At 61.6% G+C, this 16,470-nt stretch overlaps 1 protein-coding gene across 8 annotated transcripts in view; it reads left to right on the forward strand.

Annotated features, from left to right (window-relative positions):
* Positions 1-5,874: 5,874 nt before the first annotated feature.
* BRD1 (bromodomain containing 1) overlaps positions 5,875-16,470 on the forward strand; it is a 43,298-nt gene continuing 32,702 nt past the window's right edge. For 3 of the 8 annotated variants that reach the window (XM_086711964.1, XM_086711963.1, XM_086711965.1), the window contains exons 1-2: positions 5,880-6,072; positions 9,289-10,669. In XM_086711964.1, the coding sequence (XP_086568090.1) occupies positions 9,303-10,669 (1,367 nt within the window). In that variant the 5' untranslated portion in view covers positions 5,880-6,072; positions 9,289-9,302. Of the gene's footprint in view, positions 6,073-6,293; positions 7,569-9,288; positions 10,670-16,470 lie in introns of those variants that run through there. The other 5 variants (XM_086711959.1, XM_086711962.1, XR_015253209.1 and 2 more) reach the window with 4 other exon arrangements.

Genomic DNA, 16,470 nt, shown 5'->3' on the forward strand with positions numbered 1-16,470 from the left:
TCCCTCCCAGTATTTTTGCTACTAAAAACAATACTGTTTTGAACTTTGATGCACATCTCCCTATGAACAAGTGCAGGTTTCTTTGGCATACTTTCAGGCACGGAAGTACCTAGGAATATGTCAGCTTAACCCTCGAGCTGGGAATTGGTGTGCACATGTGCACATGTATTCCTTCCTCTTAAAATAGGACTTTGACACTTCTATCCACAGGAAGCAGAGGTGTCTCATCTCTTGAATCTGGACAGGCTTGGCCAGAAGTGATGCTATGTGACTTCTGGGGCTATGGTATGAAGGGTGATAACAGGTCCTTACTAGTTCTCTTAGAATTCTTGCTCTTGGAACTTGGCCACCATCCGGCTCAGCCCATAGCCTGAACCAGCCTACTGGCCATGCATGCACCGTCTTGGACATGGGCCCTCCAGTCCCCAGTAGGGATGCCCTAGTACCCTAGGAGATCTGTGTGTAAAGGGAACGACTATTGTTTTGAGCTATGAAGTTTTGCAGGTACTTTATTATGCAGCAATAGATAACTGATACACATGTCCAACTTTACTGGGTAATGCCATATTTTTCACTAAGGTAATGGTACCACCTGACATTCCAGCCAGCAGGGTATGCATATTTTAGTTGATCTACCTTCCTGCCATCACTGGGTTTAGTTTAACATTTGTGCTCATTTGGTGGTTTTAGTTTGCATTTTTGAAATTACTGGTGAGGTTATTGGCCCTTCCTCATTCTTCTCTGCAAGGACCCTAATTATGGGTTTTCCCCGTCATTCGATTGGCTTGTCTTTTTCTTTAAAAAAAAAAAAATTAATTTTTTTTAAATTTTATTTCAAGTAGGCTCCTCACCCAACGTGGGGCTTGAACTCACAACCCTGAGATCAAGAGTCATACACTCCACTGACTGGGCCAGCCAGGCACCCCTGGTTTGTTTTTCTCTAATGGATTTGAAAGTATTCTTCATATATTCTGGACACTGAATAATTTGCAAGGTATATACGTGGCAAATATCTTCTAGTTTTTGTTTTTGTCCATTCTCTTACGGTCTTTTGAGTAACAAGAGTTGTATGATACATACTTTCTATCCTTTTATTTTCAATCTGTGTGACTTTCTCAGATATATTTTTCTGTAAATAGTATTTAATGATATATGCCATTTTGAGAGTCTCTATCTTTTAATACATGAATTTAACGTAGTCATGTTTGTGATTACATGAATGCTTGAATTTCTTCTTGTCATCTCATATTATCTTCCTTTCTGATCATGCATTTATCTTCTCTTTTCTGATTTTTGTTGATACTATCAGTCTTCATTTCAATTCCCCACCAACTCTGAAGTCTTCTAACAATACAAGAACTTTAGCGTGCTTTTTCCTTCCTGCTCTGACCTCCCCTTGCCATATGTCATGTTGGGCTCATCTGGGATTTTCTCTCCAGCTGTTATATGATTTTCTTTCAACCATTCCAACTGGTTTCTTTGCTGGCATCCATGTCTTACTCTTGGATACGCTTTTTGTTTTGCTAGAATCTATCTTCCAGCATTTTTTTTTTTTTAATAGACTTTGTGTATGGTGAACTTGGATGTTTAGACTGTGAAGACACCTTTATTTTGCGGTTTCACAAATGAATTTCACTACTAGGAGTTCTAGGTTCAATTCTCTTACAATTTTGACAATTGTGCTCCCTTGCCAGTTGACAATCAGATTCAGTCTGATTAAAGAAGATCCTTCTTCCCTGCAGGTTTTTGAGCTACTCTCTTTACCCTTTGAATTCCAGAATGTCACTCTGACATGCCTCTGTGGGTGTTTTTTCTCCACGTGTCCTGGGCATTACTTGTCATTTGAGAAGTTTCCTGTGACCATTCTCCGTGTCCTGTTCTGTGAGGTTCTCGTCGTCGTCTTCGTGAGCCTCTTACTTTTGCTCCATGTTGTAAGTAAGATACTCCAGCCTGTCCTCTTGCATCTGGGTCACCCCAGGTTGAGGACAGGGGATGCAGGCCCAGCTCGCTTGTCCTCCACTACTGGATGCCCTGGTGAGTTTGGATTGTGGTAAGCAGACATCTGTAGAGCAGAGGAGGTGTTCGTGGTGCCTGGGTGCACATGTGGTTGCGGCCCCCCTGGCAGGCCAGCCCCTTCTCCACCCAAGGGTGTGTCTGGAGGGGGCACCGGCTTCAAGGGGGGAACCTTGGCTGCAACCCTAAGCAACTCTCCAAGCCGTGGCCTCTCAACCTACAGGCTGGGTGCAGTGAAGCTCGGGCAGCAGTCAGCAAGAGGACACGTGGGTGGTCAGGGCCAGCCCGCCCACTCTTGGTAAGGCCTCTGATGGACCCTGCCCTGTCTGCCCATATGAGGAGAAGACCGTATCAGCTCACAAGGACCCAGCCTCTGCCCTGGGGGGGGGGGGGTGTCCCTCTCTTCCTGGAGGGCCTCCCCTGCAGCCACAAGCTGGGGGGCCCCTGCCAGGTCCTTTCCCCCAGCTCCCCAGCCCTCCTTCATGGTCACTGTGCTGACTGCCTAGGCTTCTCCCTGGACACCTCAGGCTCACCTCTGCCCAGATAGTGCCCCTCAGTCACCTCCACCTCAAAAATCCTCTCTCTCCCAGCCCAGGGTCCCCGCGCCCCTCCGTCTGCTCACCCCTCAGACCCCAGCCCAGAGTCCCCTCAGGCCCCCAGCCCAGGGTCCCCGCGCCCCTCAGGCCCCAGTTCAGGGTCCTCTCAGGCCCCAGCCCAGGGTCCCCGCACCCCTCAGGCCCCAGCCCAGGGTCCCCGCGCCCCTCAGGCCCCAGCCCAGGGTCCCTGCACCCCCCAGGCCCCCAGCCCAGGGTCCCCGCGCCCCTCAGGCCCCAGTTCAGGGTCCTCTCAGGCCCCAGCCCAGGGTCCCCGCGCCCCTCAGGCCCCAGCCCAGGGTCCCTGCACCCCCCAGGCCCCCAGCCCAGGGTCCCCGCGCCCCTCAGGCCCCAGTTCAGGGTCCTCTCAGGCCCCAGCCCAGGGTCCCCGCACCCCTCAGGCCCCAGCCCAGGGTCCCCGCGCCCCTCAGGCCCCAGCCCAGGGTCCCCGCGCCCCTCCGTCTGCTCACCCCTCAGACCCCAGCCCAGAGTCCCCTCAGGCCCCCAGCCCAGGGTCCCCGCGCCCCTCAGGCCCCAGTTCAGGGTCCTCTCAGGCCCCAGCCCAGGGTCCCCGCACCCCTCAGGCCCCAGCCCAGGGTCCCCGCGCCCCTCAGGCCCCAGCCCAGGGTCCCTGCACCCCCCAGGCCCCCAGCCCAGGGTCCCCGCGCCCCTCAGGCCCCAGTTCAGGGTCCTCTCAGGCCCCAGCCCAGGGTCCCCGCACCCCTCAGGCCCCAGCCCAGGGTCCCCGCGCCCCTCAGGCCCCAGCCCAGGGTCCCTGCACCCCCCAGGCCCCCAGCCCAGGGTCCCCGCGCCCCTCAGGCCCCAGTTCAGGGTCCTCTCAGGCCCCAGCCCAGGGTCCCCGCGCCCCTCAGGCCCCAGCCCAGGGTCCCCGCGCCCCTCCGTCTGCTCACCCCTCAGGCCCCAGCCCAGGGTCCCCGCGCCCCTCCGTCTGCTCACCCCTCAGGCCCCAGCCCAGAGTCCCCGTGCCCCTCAGGCCCCAGTTCAGGGTCCTCTCAGGCCCCAGCCCAGGGTCCCCGCACCCCTCAGGCCCCAGCCCAGGGTCCCCGCGCCCCTCGGGCCCCAGCCCAGGGTCCCTGCACCCCCCAGGCCCCCAGCCCAGGGTCCCCGCGCCCCTCAGGCCCCAGTTCAGGGTCCTCTCAGGCCCCAGCCCAGGGTCCCCGCACCCCTCAGGCCCCAGCCCAGGGTCCCCGCGCCCCTCAGGCCCCAGCCCAGGGTCCCCGCGCCCCTCCGTCTGCTCACCCCTCAGACCCCAGCCCAGAGTCCCCTCAGGCCCCCAGCCCAGGGTCCCCGCGCCCCTCAGGCCCCAGTTCAGGGTCCTCTCAGGCCCCAGCCCAGGGTCCCCGCGCCCCTCAGGCCCCAGTTCAGGGTCCTCTCAGGCCCCAGCCCAGGGTCCCCGCACCCTTCAGGCCCCAGCCCAGGGTCCCCGCGCCCCTCCGTCTGCTCACCCCTCAGACCCCAGCCCAGAGTCCCCTCAGGCCCCCAGCCCAGGGTCCCCGCGCCCCTCAGGCCCCAGTTCAGGGTCCTCTCAGGCCCCAGCCCAGGGTCCCCGCACCCCTCAGGCCCCAGCCCAGGGTCCCCGCGCCCCTCAGGCCCCAGCCCAGGGTCCCTGCGCCCCCCAGGCCCCCAGCCCAGGGTCCCCGCGCCCCTCAGGCCCCAGTTCAGGGTCCTCTCAGGCCCCAGCCCAGGGTCCCCGCGCCCCTCAGGCCCCAGCCCAGGGTCCCTGCACCCCCCAGGCCCCCAGCCCAGGGTCCCCGCGCCCCTCAGGCCCCAGTTCAGGGTCCTCTCAGGCCCCAGCCCAGGGTCCCCGCGCCCCTCAGGCCCCAGCCCAGGGTCCCCGCGCCCCTCCGTCTGCTCACCCCTCAGACCCCAGCCCAGAGTCCCCTCAGGCCCCCAGCCCAGGGTCCCCGCGCCCCTCAGGCCCCAGTTCAGGGTCCTCTCAGGCCCCAGCCCAGGGTCCCCGCGCCCCTCAGGCCCCAGTTCAGGGTCCTCTCAGGCCCCAGCCCAGGGTCCCCGCACCCTTCAGGCCCCAGCCCAGGGTCCCCGCGCCCCTCCGTCTGCTCACCCCTCAGACCCCAGCCCAGAGTCCCCTCAGGCCCCCAGCCCAGGGTCCCCGCGCCCCTCAGGCCCCAGTTCAGGGTCCTCTCAGGCCCCAGCCCAGGGTCCCCGCACCCCTCAGGCCCCAGCCCAGGGTCCCCGCGCCCCTCAGGCCCCAGCCCAGGGTCCCTGCGCCCCCCAGGCCCCCAGCCCAGGGTCCCCGCGCCCCTCAGGCCCCAGTTCAGGGTCCTCTCAGGCCCCAGCCCAGGGTCCCCGCGCCCCTCAGGCCCCAGCCCAGGGTCCCTGCACCCCCCAGGCCCCCAGCCCAGGGTCCCCGCGCCCCTCAGGCCCCAGCCCAGGGTCCCCGCGCCCCTCAGGCCCCAGCCCAGGGTCCCCGCGCCCCTCCGTCTGCTCACCCCTCAGACCCCAGCCCAGAGTCCCCTCAGGCCCCCAGCCCAGGGTCCCCGCGCCCCTCAGGCCCCAGTTCAGGGTCCTCTCAGGCCCCAGCCCAGGGTCCCCGCGCCCCTCAGGCCCCAGTTCAGGGTCCACTCAGGCCCCAGCCCAGGGTCCCCGCGCCCCTCAGGCCCCAGCCCAGGGTCCCCGCGCCCCTCCGTCTGCTCACCCCTCAGACCCCAGCCCAGAGTCCCCTCAGGCCCCCAGCCCAGGGTCCCCGCGCCCCTCAGGCCCCAGTTCAGGGTCCTCTCAGGCCCCAGCCCAGGGTCCCCGCGCCCCTCAGGCCCCAGCCCAGGGTCCCCGCGCCCCTCCGTCCGCTCACCCCTCAGACCCCAGCCCAGAGTCCCCTCAGGCCCCCAGCCCAGGGTCCCCGCGCCCCTCTGTCCGGTCACCCCTCAGGCCCCAGCTCAGGGTCCTCTCAGGCCCCAGCCCAGGGTCCCCGCGCCCCCTCCGCCCGGCCGCCTCTCCCTCCCCGGCCGGCGCCCCTCAGCCCGCCCCTCCCCCGGCGGCGCGCGTCATGGCGGCGGCGGGCGGGGCGCGTCTCGCACGCAGCGCGCCGGGCGGAGCGCTCGCCGCATTGTTTGCTTCGCTGGGGAGCGAGCGAGCGAGCGAGCCGGCCCGGGCGTCCGACCCTCCCCGCGCCCCGCGCCCCGCCGCCGCCGCCGCCGCCGCCGCCGCCGCCTCCGCCGGCCGAGCCCCCCCTCCCCGCGCCGGGCCTCCCCGCCGGGCCCCGCACCGCCCGCCGCCCCCGCCCGCCCGCGAGACCCCGAGAGACCGCGAGCCCGCGGCCGCCGAGCCGAGCCGGGCCGGGCGCCGCCGACAGGAGCCCGCGCCCAGAGCGGCGGCGGGCCGGGCCTGCGCGGCCGTTGGCGGAGGAGCCGCGGGCGCCATTAGCGCCGCCTTGGCCGCGCCGGCCCCCCGCGCCCGCCGCCGGGCTCCCGCGGCCGCGGCCCCGAAGGTGAGTGGGCGGGGGCCGGGGCCGCCGCCGCCGCCGCCGCCTCGCCCGCCGGCCTCTCGGGTGCCTGTGCCGACGCCATGTTTGGCGGCCGCGGCGGGCGGCGCATTGTCCGCGGGCGGGCGGGCGGGCGGGTGGGCGGCCTGAGGGCGGCCTGGAGGCCGGGCCGGGCGGGGTGGGGGGGGAGGAGGGAGCCGAGGTGGCGAGGAGGCCGGGGCGGGGAGATCGGGGAGGCCGGGGTGTCGGGGACGCTGGGCGGGGAGGCCCGAGAGTCCGGGTGTTGAGGTCGGGCTGTTGAGGAGGCCGGGGTGCCGGGGAGGCCGGGCGGTTGGGGCCGGGGTGCCGGGGCCCCGGTGTCCGGGAGGCCGCCCTGTGCCGGCCGCCGCGATGGCGGGCGGCAGATCGGGACCCGGCGGCCGGCCCCGCGTGTGGGCCGTGGGTCGGGCGCGGCGGCCCCTCTGCCCCAGAGTCGGCGTTTTAACGCGGCCGGGAGTCATTGTGCCCGAGCGGGTCGCATTATGTAACAGATACAGTCGGTTTGTTTTGCCAAGACAGGAAACTCCCTGTAACAGGGCCGGACTTTAAACGTTTCCCAGCAGAGAAGCCGGGGAAGCCGCGCGGGTCTGGCCGTTGGGAGGTGGGTGGCCCCGGACCCGGCTGCAGGGACAGTCCGTCGTCCCTTCGTCCCTCTGACTGTGGGGAACTGAGCCCTGCTCGGCTCCCTTGGACCCTCGTTGTAGGAGGAGTGAGCTCACCGAGGTGTGATTCGGAGAAGACACAGCCCCTGTTAGGGCACACTTGAGTTTTGACACAACTACGTCCGCCCAGGAAACTGCCACGCCCATCCCGAACGTTTTCGTCACCCCGAAGTTTCACCCCTGCCTGGGTGGGCTTGGGGAATTAGGGTGGTATATGCCCTTACCTGCTCCGCCAGGCACTGCCCCGAGCACCTCGTGGGAAGTGGGGCAGTGGTCACACCAGCGGGAGCCGGCTATGATCCTGTTCCTGCTTTAGCGGGAGCAGGGCCGGGACCGTTGAAGTGACTTGTTCCCAGCCAGGCAGGAAATGAACTGATTTGAAGACGTTTGCTGCTCCTTAGCGTGCAGGCCTCCTCTCTGGTGGCCCACGCGGCTTTTCTGGGTGTATTTCACTGAATTACGGCTGGAAAGGCTTCTTGTCCTCGCTGACCACATCCTGGTGGGACTGCTTGTCCCTCTGCAGAAGCGCCAAGTGTGCTTGGAGCCACATGGCAGTGACAGAGGGTGTCGGGAAGCCAGGAGCCGTGAGCAGTCGGTCACTCTGTGCCACTGACTGCCTTCCTTCCCCGTCACGGTTCCATCTTCAGACGCTGGAGCTGCCGTGACCGTTGTTAGGTGAAGTTCGTGTGCAGAGTGGTTGAGGGGCCCATCGGGAGAGCGTGGGTTGTGGAGGCTGGTTACACTTAGAGCTACCTGGTACTTTGGCGGCGAGGAGAAAATTACGAGTTTGCCTTTAATCCGGTGAGTAGCCGGTTGTCACTTGGACCCCATGACCCTATCTCAGTAATGACGTGCAAAGTCGTCCGTCCCCGGGGGCATTAGGGTCCCCTCCATGTAGGCTGTGGTGCTGACATCCCGGGGGCTGCACCCAGCCCCCTTCCGAGGGCACTGCTGGTGCAGGACTGGCTGGTCGGTGACTTTGTGGCCCATTTCTGGGGGGCCCGGGGTTGAGTGGGCGCCTGGAGACCCCTGCCGTGCAGGTGAGTTGGGTTTTGGCCGGCCAGAGTGTTTTCCGGGCTTGTCCTTGCAGGGAATTCTTGTTAAATTTCAACGTAAAACGTGGGTTTGTATTTGACAAAGATCAGAAGAGTCTGTCTTAAAAAGCGCATTTAGGGTTTGCTGGGATTGCCTTTTGGGGCTTACCAAGTGCTCCTTGAGGACTTTTCCGGAAGATCAGCTAGGCTGCCTTGAGGCAGTCAGGTCCTGGGGGCGCCCCCTTGCCCGCTTTCCCAGTCTTGGCGTGTGTAGCAGTGGGCCTGGGGCTCCACTGTGGAATGTTCATTTGTAAGCCAGTCGCTTAAAGTCATTTTGCTTCCTGTCAGTACAGTGTAGTTGTTTGGAGGGAGGAGTCCTCGGTCCTCGCCATCATTTCCCAGGGTGACAGTTGGCTTGGCTTGGCGGGTGGTGGTCCAGACCCTGGAGTCTTCACGTGAGGGAGACTGAAAATAGACTCGGTTACTGAGTCGGAGGGTGGAGCTCTGAGAAGAGCAAGTTCTCCTAGAGCTCCGTGGCCAAGATTTCAGGCACCTGAGCCCCTGCTGGCCACCCCGGGGTGGGGGTTCCCCGGGCAGCGTGTGGTTCTCAGGGGCGGCCCTCAGTGTGGCGTGAGGGCAGAGATGCCCCCTGTGGTATATGGCACGTCTCGTCTGGGTGTGCCGGAGGACGAGGAGGGCACGGCCCGGTGCCACCGTCGGGGCGGCAGCTGAGGAGTGGCCTTGTGGGGGTGGGGCAGGCTGGCTGGGCTGCGGGGGTTTCTGTGGTGGTCACTCTGGAAGCTGGGCGGGGGCCTCCCCGGGTGAGGACGGCCCCCCAGACCAGTACGGGGCTCCTCTCTCTGGTCCCGGTGCGCTCGAGCCGCCCTGTATCTCCACGTGGGTGTGGAGGGCGCGTCGTGGAGAAGACGGACGGCTGTGCTCTGTGCTCTCACCGCCTAGGCTCCCGGCACCCAGCAGGGGTGTTGCACTGGGCTGCAGGGGAAGACCCTGCGAAGGGGAGTGTTGGTCAGGGGTGAAGGAGCCGCCGAGCACGCTTGCCTTGCTGTCCTGACTTTGGCGCCTGCTGGGGTCCAGCCCTGTGTGTGGGCTTCTCTGGGCTCAGGGCTGGGGCTCCCTGCTTGTGAGGGATGTTGCGGTCATCGTGGTGACCTGTCAGCTGGGTCCAGGAAGGTGCTCGGCGAGCTGTGGGAATCACAGGGCGGCCCAGAGGCTCTTGTCCCTCTCAGAGGCCCCTCCTCACTCCTTGTCCTCTCCTCTGGTCCGGGAGGGACCGGTAGGGAAGGTTGTTGGACACGATCGTGAGTCCCGGGGACGAGTGATCTGGGACTCCGCAGAGAGGTGTTAGCTGGGAGTTTCGTTTTGATTTAGCTTGGGTTGGTCCGTTAGCTGTGCCCCTGGCGCGTCTGGTGGTTTTATCGTCCCGTGTCTTCTGCACGGAGCTAACTTGGCCTTTTCCTCTGTTTTAGGGAGTCAGTACCAAATGAGGAGGAAAGGACGATGTCATCGCGGCGCTGCAGCGAGACACCCTTCCTCCCCGTGCAGTACTAAGCACTCCCCCACGCGAGAGACCCTGACCTACGCTCAGGCCCAGAGGATGGTTGAGATAGAGATCGAGGGGCGCCTCCATCGGATCAGTATTTTTGATCCCCTGGAGATCATACTGGAAGATGACCTCACGGCTCAAGAGATGAGCGAATGCAACAGCAATAAAGAAAATAGCGAGAGGCCACCGGTGTGCTTAAGAACTAAGCGCCACAAAAACAACCGAGTCAAAAAGAAAAACGAAGCCCTCCCCAGTGCCCACGGCACGCTGGCTTCGGCCAGCGCGCTTCCTGAGCCCAAGGTGCGGATCGTGGAGTACAGCCCGCCGTCCGCCCCCAGGAGGCCCCCGGTGTACTACAAGTTCATCGAGAAGTCGGCCGAGGAGCTGGACAACGAGGTGGAGTACGACATGGACGAGGAGGATTACGCCTGGCTGGAGATCGTCAACGAGAAGCGCAAGGGCGACTGCGTGTCGGCCGTGTCGCAGAGCGTGTTCGAGTTCTTGATGGACCGCTTCGAGAAGGAGTCCTACTGCGAGAACCAGAAGCAGGGGGAGCAGCAGTCCCTGATCGACGAAGACGCCGTGTGCTGCATCTGCATGGACGGCGAGTGCCAGAACAGCAACGTGATCCTCTTCTGCGACATGTGCAACCTGGCCGTGCACCAGGAGTGCTACGGGGTGCCCTACATCCCCGAGGGCCAGTGGCTCTGCCGACACTGCCTGCAGTCCCGGGCCCGGCCCGCCGACTGCGTGCTCTGCCCGAACAAGGGAGGTGCCTTCAAAAAGACGGACGACGACCGCTGGGGCCACGTGGTGTGCGCCCTGTGGATCCCGGAGGTCGGCTTCGCCAACACGGTGTTCATCGAGCCCATCGACGGCGTGAGGAACATCCCCCCGGCCCGGTGGAAACTGACGTGCTACCTCTGCAAGCAGAAGGGCGTGGGCGCCTGCATCCAGTGCCACAAGGCAAACTGCTACACGGCGTTCCACGTGACGTGCGCCCAGAGGGCCGGCCTCTACATGAAGATGGAGCCCGTGAAGGAACTCGCGGGCGGCGCCGCGACCTTCTCTGTCAGGAAGACCGCTTACTGTGACGCCCACACGCCCCCGGGCTGTACGCGGCGGCCTCTGAACATTTACGGGGAGGTGGAAATGAAAAACGGTGTCTGTCGAAAAGAGAGCTCCGTCAAGACGGTCAGGTCCACGTCCAAGGTCAGGAAGAAAGCCAAAAAGGCGAAGAAGACGCTGAGTGAGCCCTGTGCGGTCCTGCCGCCCGTGTGCGCCCCGTATATCCCCCCTCAGAGGTAAGTGCGTGCCAGCGTGGGATAGAGGAGGAGCCCGGAGGGGGGCCCGGGGCGCGGCGCGGCTGTGTCAGAGGATCGCGCGCCTTCTGCTTACGTGGCTCTCCGCTGGTCCCTGCCACGCGGAGCTCGGGGAGCCCAGGGCCACGCTGACTGCAGTAATTAGGGTCGGGGGGTCCCGAGCACTGCGGGTGCGGTCACCACCTTTGACGCGGTAAGATGCCGGTCCTCGCTCCGCTTCCCCACTGAATTTGAGAACCTTGCGGCGCTTTATTTGGCTTTGTTATTATTATTATATATTTTTTAACTTTTGTTTTTATTTTTGAGAGAGACACAGAGCACGAGCAGGGGAGGGGCAGACAGAGAGGGAGACACAGGATCCAAAGCAGGCTCCAGGCTCTGAGCCACCAGCGCAGGGCCCGACGTGGGGCTCGAACTCAGGAACCGCGAGATCATGACCTGAGCCAAAGTTGGACGCTTCACCGACTGAGCCACCCAGGCACCCTTTATTATTGTTTTTTAATGTTTACTTATTTTGAGAGAGAGAGAGAGAGACCGAGAGAATGAGAATCCTAAGCAGACCCCACACTGTCTGAGCAGAGCCTGACACGGGGCTCAGTCTCACGGACCATGAGTTCGTGACCTGAGCCGAAACGAAGACTCAGGATGCTCAACCAGCGGAGCCACCCAAAGCCCCCTAGAACCTTGTAGCGTTTAAAATTTTTTTTTTTTTTTTTCAACGTTTATTTTATTTTTGGGACAGAGAGAGACAGAGCATGAATGGGGGAGGGGCAGAGAGAGAGGGAGACACAGAATCGGAAACAGGCTCCAGGCTCTGAGCCATCAGCCCAGAGCCTGACGCGGGGCTCGAACTCACGGACCGCGAGATCGTGACCTGGCTGAAGTCGGACGCTTAACCAACTGCGCCACCCAGGCGCCCCAAACCTTGTAGCGTTTAAAATGAATCTGTCGTAAAGTGAAGGAGGGTAAGACAGACGAGCGCGGGGATCGGAGTGGGGCTGACGGGAGCTTCACGGAGGGAGGCGCTGGTCTCCTTCCTGTTGTGACAGCCTTTCTGGGTTTCCTGACCGTTTCCTTCGCGGTGTGGATGTTGCCCGGTCCGTGTAGGGCTCTCCAACAGAGCAGTCTGCAGTGGTTGAGGATCGCAGCAGTGGGGGGGGGGGGGGGGTCTGCGGTAGTGGGGGGTTCGTGGTAGTGGGGTCAGGCCCTTGGCCTTGCTCTTACACGTGTCACAGAGGCCAGTCCCCACCCAGCTGTGCCCACTTTTGTCCCTGCCCTTGTTTCCTCCTTGCTCCTCCTGCTGCCGACTCGCTCTTACTTCGTTCGGAATGTGAGGTAAGCGGTTTGGTCTTATGCCAGAGCCTGAGGGTGGGACAGCAGACCCCTCGCTCAGACACTCCTTGAGCTTTGAGGCTGCAGCACGCTTGATAATAGGGCACGAGGGCTTTAAAACCCTTCGGTGAAGGAAGCGAAGCGTTGAGGTGATGAAGTCCGCCCCTGAGAGCAGCTCGTGGGGTACCTGTTGTTGCCGGACCGCGAATCGTTGGTGAGTGAGTCGCATGGGAATCGAACCTGCGCATCTCACAAATTGAGCGTATGACAGACTCGCGGGTGTTTCAGTTGTTGAGAAGTAGAACGTTCAGCATGTTGAAGGATAGCTTTTTGTGTCGTGCTTCTGTGTATCTGTGGTGGGAACACCAGCACGTTGCGATTGGACATCGTAATGTGGTTTTAACGGGTCCTGAGTTTCGTCGAGCTCACCGGTTCGGTTGTAAGGTGCAGTGGGACCTTACGTTGGAGTGCTGTTCGATCCCAAGACTCTGGGCACTTACTTTGTATCAAGAGTTAGAGGTGCGTTTTTTTTTTTTTTCCCCCAAGTGAAGTTTTATAGAGCAGCACATACTTCTCGTAGAATCAGTAAATTCAGACAGAAGTGACCAAAACTGCTCGTCCTTCTTATCCGGAGGAAACCATTGTTGAAACCAAGGTGTGTCTTTGCAGATCAGTCAGCTGGACTTTTAAAAAACCATTTCACTTGCGTTTCTACCTGTGGGGCAGAGAGTGTGAGATTTGCATCCAGAGCTTCTGTGGAAGAGCCCCGGGTCTTAGCGTTTGCTGTAATGCAAGTAAATGAAAGGGAAGCCACGTGACCTAACAAATTGAGAATCCAGAAGTGTCTGGTCTCCCTTGGCTGTGCCCAGCGCCTTGTGGTTGCCCGCTCCTGATGAGCGGTGCTGAAGAGGGGCTGGCCTGTGGGGCTGCTGGGCCACTTGCAGGAGAAAGCATTTCCAGTTGGAAAATGTGGGTGCTCGCAGGTCCTGGGTGACCAGCCCGACGGACAAAACGCCGGCTTTGGATCTGAATCTTTGAAAGCGGGTGATGTAGTTAATAAACCACGTACTGAAAGTGTAGTCTGGCCCCTGTTTGTTTGTTTCTTTTCTTAATTTAGGAATAAAATTGGTTTCGGTTTGGAGTAGAGCTAAAAGATGTGGCTGGGGAGAGATTCGTGGCCTTGCTGTGTGGCTCGCCCAGACCTGCTGGGCGACCTTGATGTTTTGGGCCACAGCACCATCCTTGGAAGGTCTTCTGGTCACCCTTAGCCGGTTGGTAAGCTGTTGTTGGACCACACTGTGGGTGGTCAGGGCAGGTGCTGGGGTGGCCCAGGCTCACCAGCCGCTACGCTGATCCTGCCGTGGCCAACAGTGTGGCTGGTCTGGTGGCCCCCGTTCCTGGGGGCGTGCGGGAAATCCCACTCCCCTCCCTTTTTGCCTTCCCTTCCAAGAACGATCAACGTCTTGGCTGTGCTGTTCTAGCTCCTGAGTAGCCGCTTTTCCGATTAGATCCTTCTCTGGTTCCTCCTCCGTTCCTCGCTGCTTCATGGGGGAGGGAGGGACCGGTTGAGGCTTGTGAGGCGAGGGTGCAGGTGGGGGCGGTCAGGGACTCACTGAGTTGCCCCAAAGCTCCAGAGCTGGTAATTCTCTCTTGTTGCCCTTTGGTGGGAGTCGCTCTTTATGTGTGGAGGAGAGAGGCCTCTAATGAGCAGAGGCTGATGTGCTGTGTTGGTCCAGACGTTAGCCTGGTCCTCTCGGCCACTTGGGTCGTTTACGTGTGCGTTGCTCGGGGCACGTGCGCACGTAGTGAGTTACCTGAGTCAACGAGAAGGGTGGAGGGAGGATCGGGTCCACAGCCCAATTTCCTGGAGGGTGCTGCGCCCTCAGACACTGACCGGGTGAGGATGGAAATGGGAGAGTGAATGCTTAGTAGCCATTCGACTGAGGAATTTTATGTTTGCTGAATAGAACTGTGGAAAGTCCGGACTTGAGTTTTGTATGTCTTTTTTTCCCCACGTTTCTGGCCCTTAGCGTGGCTGTAATTTAGAAAAGTTCTGTTGGGCTGTGGATTGGGGAAGTGAGGGAGGGGGTGGCTCGGCCCTTCCGGGCAGGTGGAGGCCCTGCTCTGGCCACCCCACAGCTGCACGGGCCCCTGGGTTTGCTCCTGGACGTGGTGCCGGAGGCAGGTCACGGTGCCCCTGCCGGCATCGGGGGCGTCGGGGTCCTCGGGGGAAGGGCCTGCATGGGTCTAAAGCAGCAGCTGCTCTGGAAAGAAGCACCGAAAACCAGACCGGAAAGCGAAGCGTTTGGTTTGTGAATTGAACACTACGTGGAAAAGCAGGGCGGTCGTCTTTGCCCGCCGCCGCTCGGAAGCTGGCACGCTGAGAAAGCGCTGCGGTGGTGGGCTTCCCACGCGCTCTTCGAATATTCTCGTTCCCACCCGCCGTGACTTCACAAAGTGGACTTCCCCGCTTTCCTTGGATGTGAATTCGGATGGAGGCGCTGGGCGTCTCATCCCGTGAGTACGTCCGCCCCGGGGTGCGGCTCCCCCCCGGCTCCGGGCGCTGCGGCCTGCGGAGGGTGCTCTTCCCGGGAGGCAGGATTGCGGCTGCTGTGCAGACTGGTTCTGACCACGTTGCCGGGGCGGGTGGGAAGAGTTCTGGTGAGGACTCGCTGTTTCGCGGCGTGTGGCCAGGTGTTCCAGCACCTTGTGCTCGCGAGAGCAGCGCTGCGGGCCGCGGTCCACGGTCACCCGAGCGTCCGGATACCTCGGCCTGTGCCCTGGGCGGCCCCTGCCTCTCTGGCCCTCGTCCTGGGTGCCTTGCTCGGTGGTGGTCTCTGCAGGGAGCTGCTGTGCTCTGCGTGTGCGTCCTCTCCGTCTCTCTGGGTCTGGGTCTCTCCCGCAGCGTCCCAGGCCTGCAGAGCGGGCGCTCAGTCCGTGGGAAGAACCAGCCGGAGTAGCGACTTTGGTCCTTTCCGTTCACGTGCCTTGTGTTTGCTCACTTTGGGCAGAAACAGGATTGAAACTTATTAGAAGTTTTCTTTAATACTAGCCGTGGACGAATGCCACCCAGTGTCACCACTGCCCCAGCCTGGGCGTTACCTAGGCTGCTAAAGTGTAAAACGTGAATGGTGCGCACGCCGAGTCCGGACCCGTTCACCGCAGCAGGTGGGCGGATGGTGTCAGGACTGCTGATGGGGCCTCACAATGGCGAGCTCTCCACAGGCACACGTGGAGACCGGATCGTGTTGGGGGTCATCGTTTCAGTTTTTTATTTGGAAATAGCTCTAAATTTATAAAACGTTACAAAAATAAGAAAGAGAGACACTCAAATCCCAGGGTTCACCTTGTACACAGAGGTGGCCCGCGTGTCCACATGTGTGTGCCGGGACAGGGCCGGCCTCCGGGCGAGCACATGGTGAGGCTCGCTGTAGCCTCCCTGCCCTCCATTCAGGCCCCGTCCCGGTCAGGCTGGCCGGCTGTGATCTGGATGCTTCCGGAGCTACTCGAAGGTTCTGAGACTGGCCATTTTTGGAGAAGACAGCCCTTCTGCCTTCGCAGAGCCAGTGAGCATTGTTCTGGGTTTGTCTGGTGTCCATGGAGGTGCCGTGTGCCCCCCCTCCCCCCGGAGGTAGTGACATCCCCTGCTTCTCAGTGACCAAGGTGTTGCTGGAGCCTCCACGGGACAATTTCTGCTTTTGTGTTCTTCCGGCTCTCGGCCTGAGGTCTGGGAGGCCCTTGGAAGTGGTGCCAGCTGCCCGGTACCTCTTCACACTGGCCCAGGGTCCCGCCTGTTGGTCCTGTTCCCCAGGAGGCCTGGAGACGACCACCTCAGCTTTCCAGCTTCTCATCAGTGGGCTCCTTCCCCTCTCCTGACCTTGTGATTTCAGAGGTCTGTCCAGCAGGACCTGGATGGGTGGGAGGGGAGCATCTGGTGGGTGGCCCAGCTGGCTGTCACTGGCAGCCTGACCTTGGGGAACTCGGCTCTTGGTTAGTTAGCTGCAGACGGCCCCCTCACTGTGACCTCGGGTGACACGTGCGCCCCAGCCATTTCTGGGCTTTGTGAAGGGGTCCTGAGAAGGGTCTTGACCTGTGTCGAACCGTGCAGGAGCTTCTCCTGGGAGCCACATGGTGCAGAACCACTTCCCTCCCAAGGCAACTTCTGGCCTTTTCAGGTCACAGGGGTTGGATTTCACTCTTGCCGCCTTGACCTCCATTTGACCTCTGAGCTGTCGCGAAAGTGAGTTGTGTCCCTCGTAAGGACTCAAGACCGTGTTCTTTGGGAGGGTGGGATCTAAAATCGCACTCTTCAGGGATGGCCTCAGGGCGTCACGAGCACCTTCTTTCAGTGACTGCCACGTGGAGGGAAAGTAGCTTTTTAGTTGCATTTTTTTGTTTCCCACAGTTTTTATATAAAAAGTTTTAAAACCAAATGAGAGGGGCACCTGGGT

This window comes from Puma concolor, chromosome B4 (assembly GCF_028749965.1).
Source record: "Puma concolor isolate L17-30 chromosome B4, mPumCon1.1.hap2, whole genome shotgun sequence".
Taxonomy (NCBI): Eukaryota; Metazoa; Chordata; class Mammalia; order Carnivora; family Felidae; genus Puma; species Puma concolor.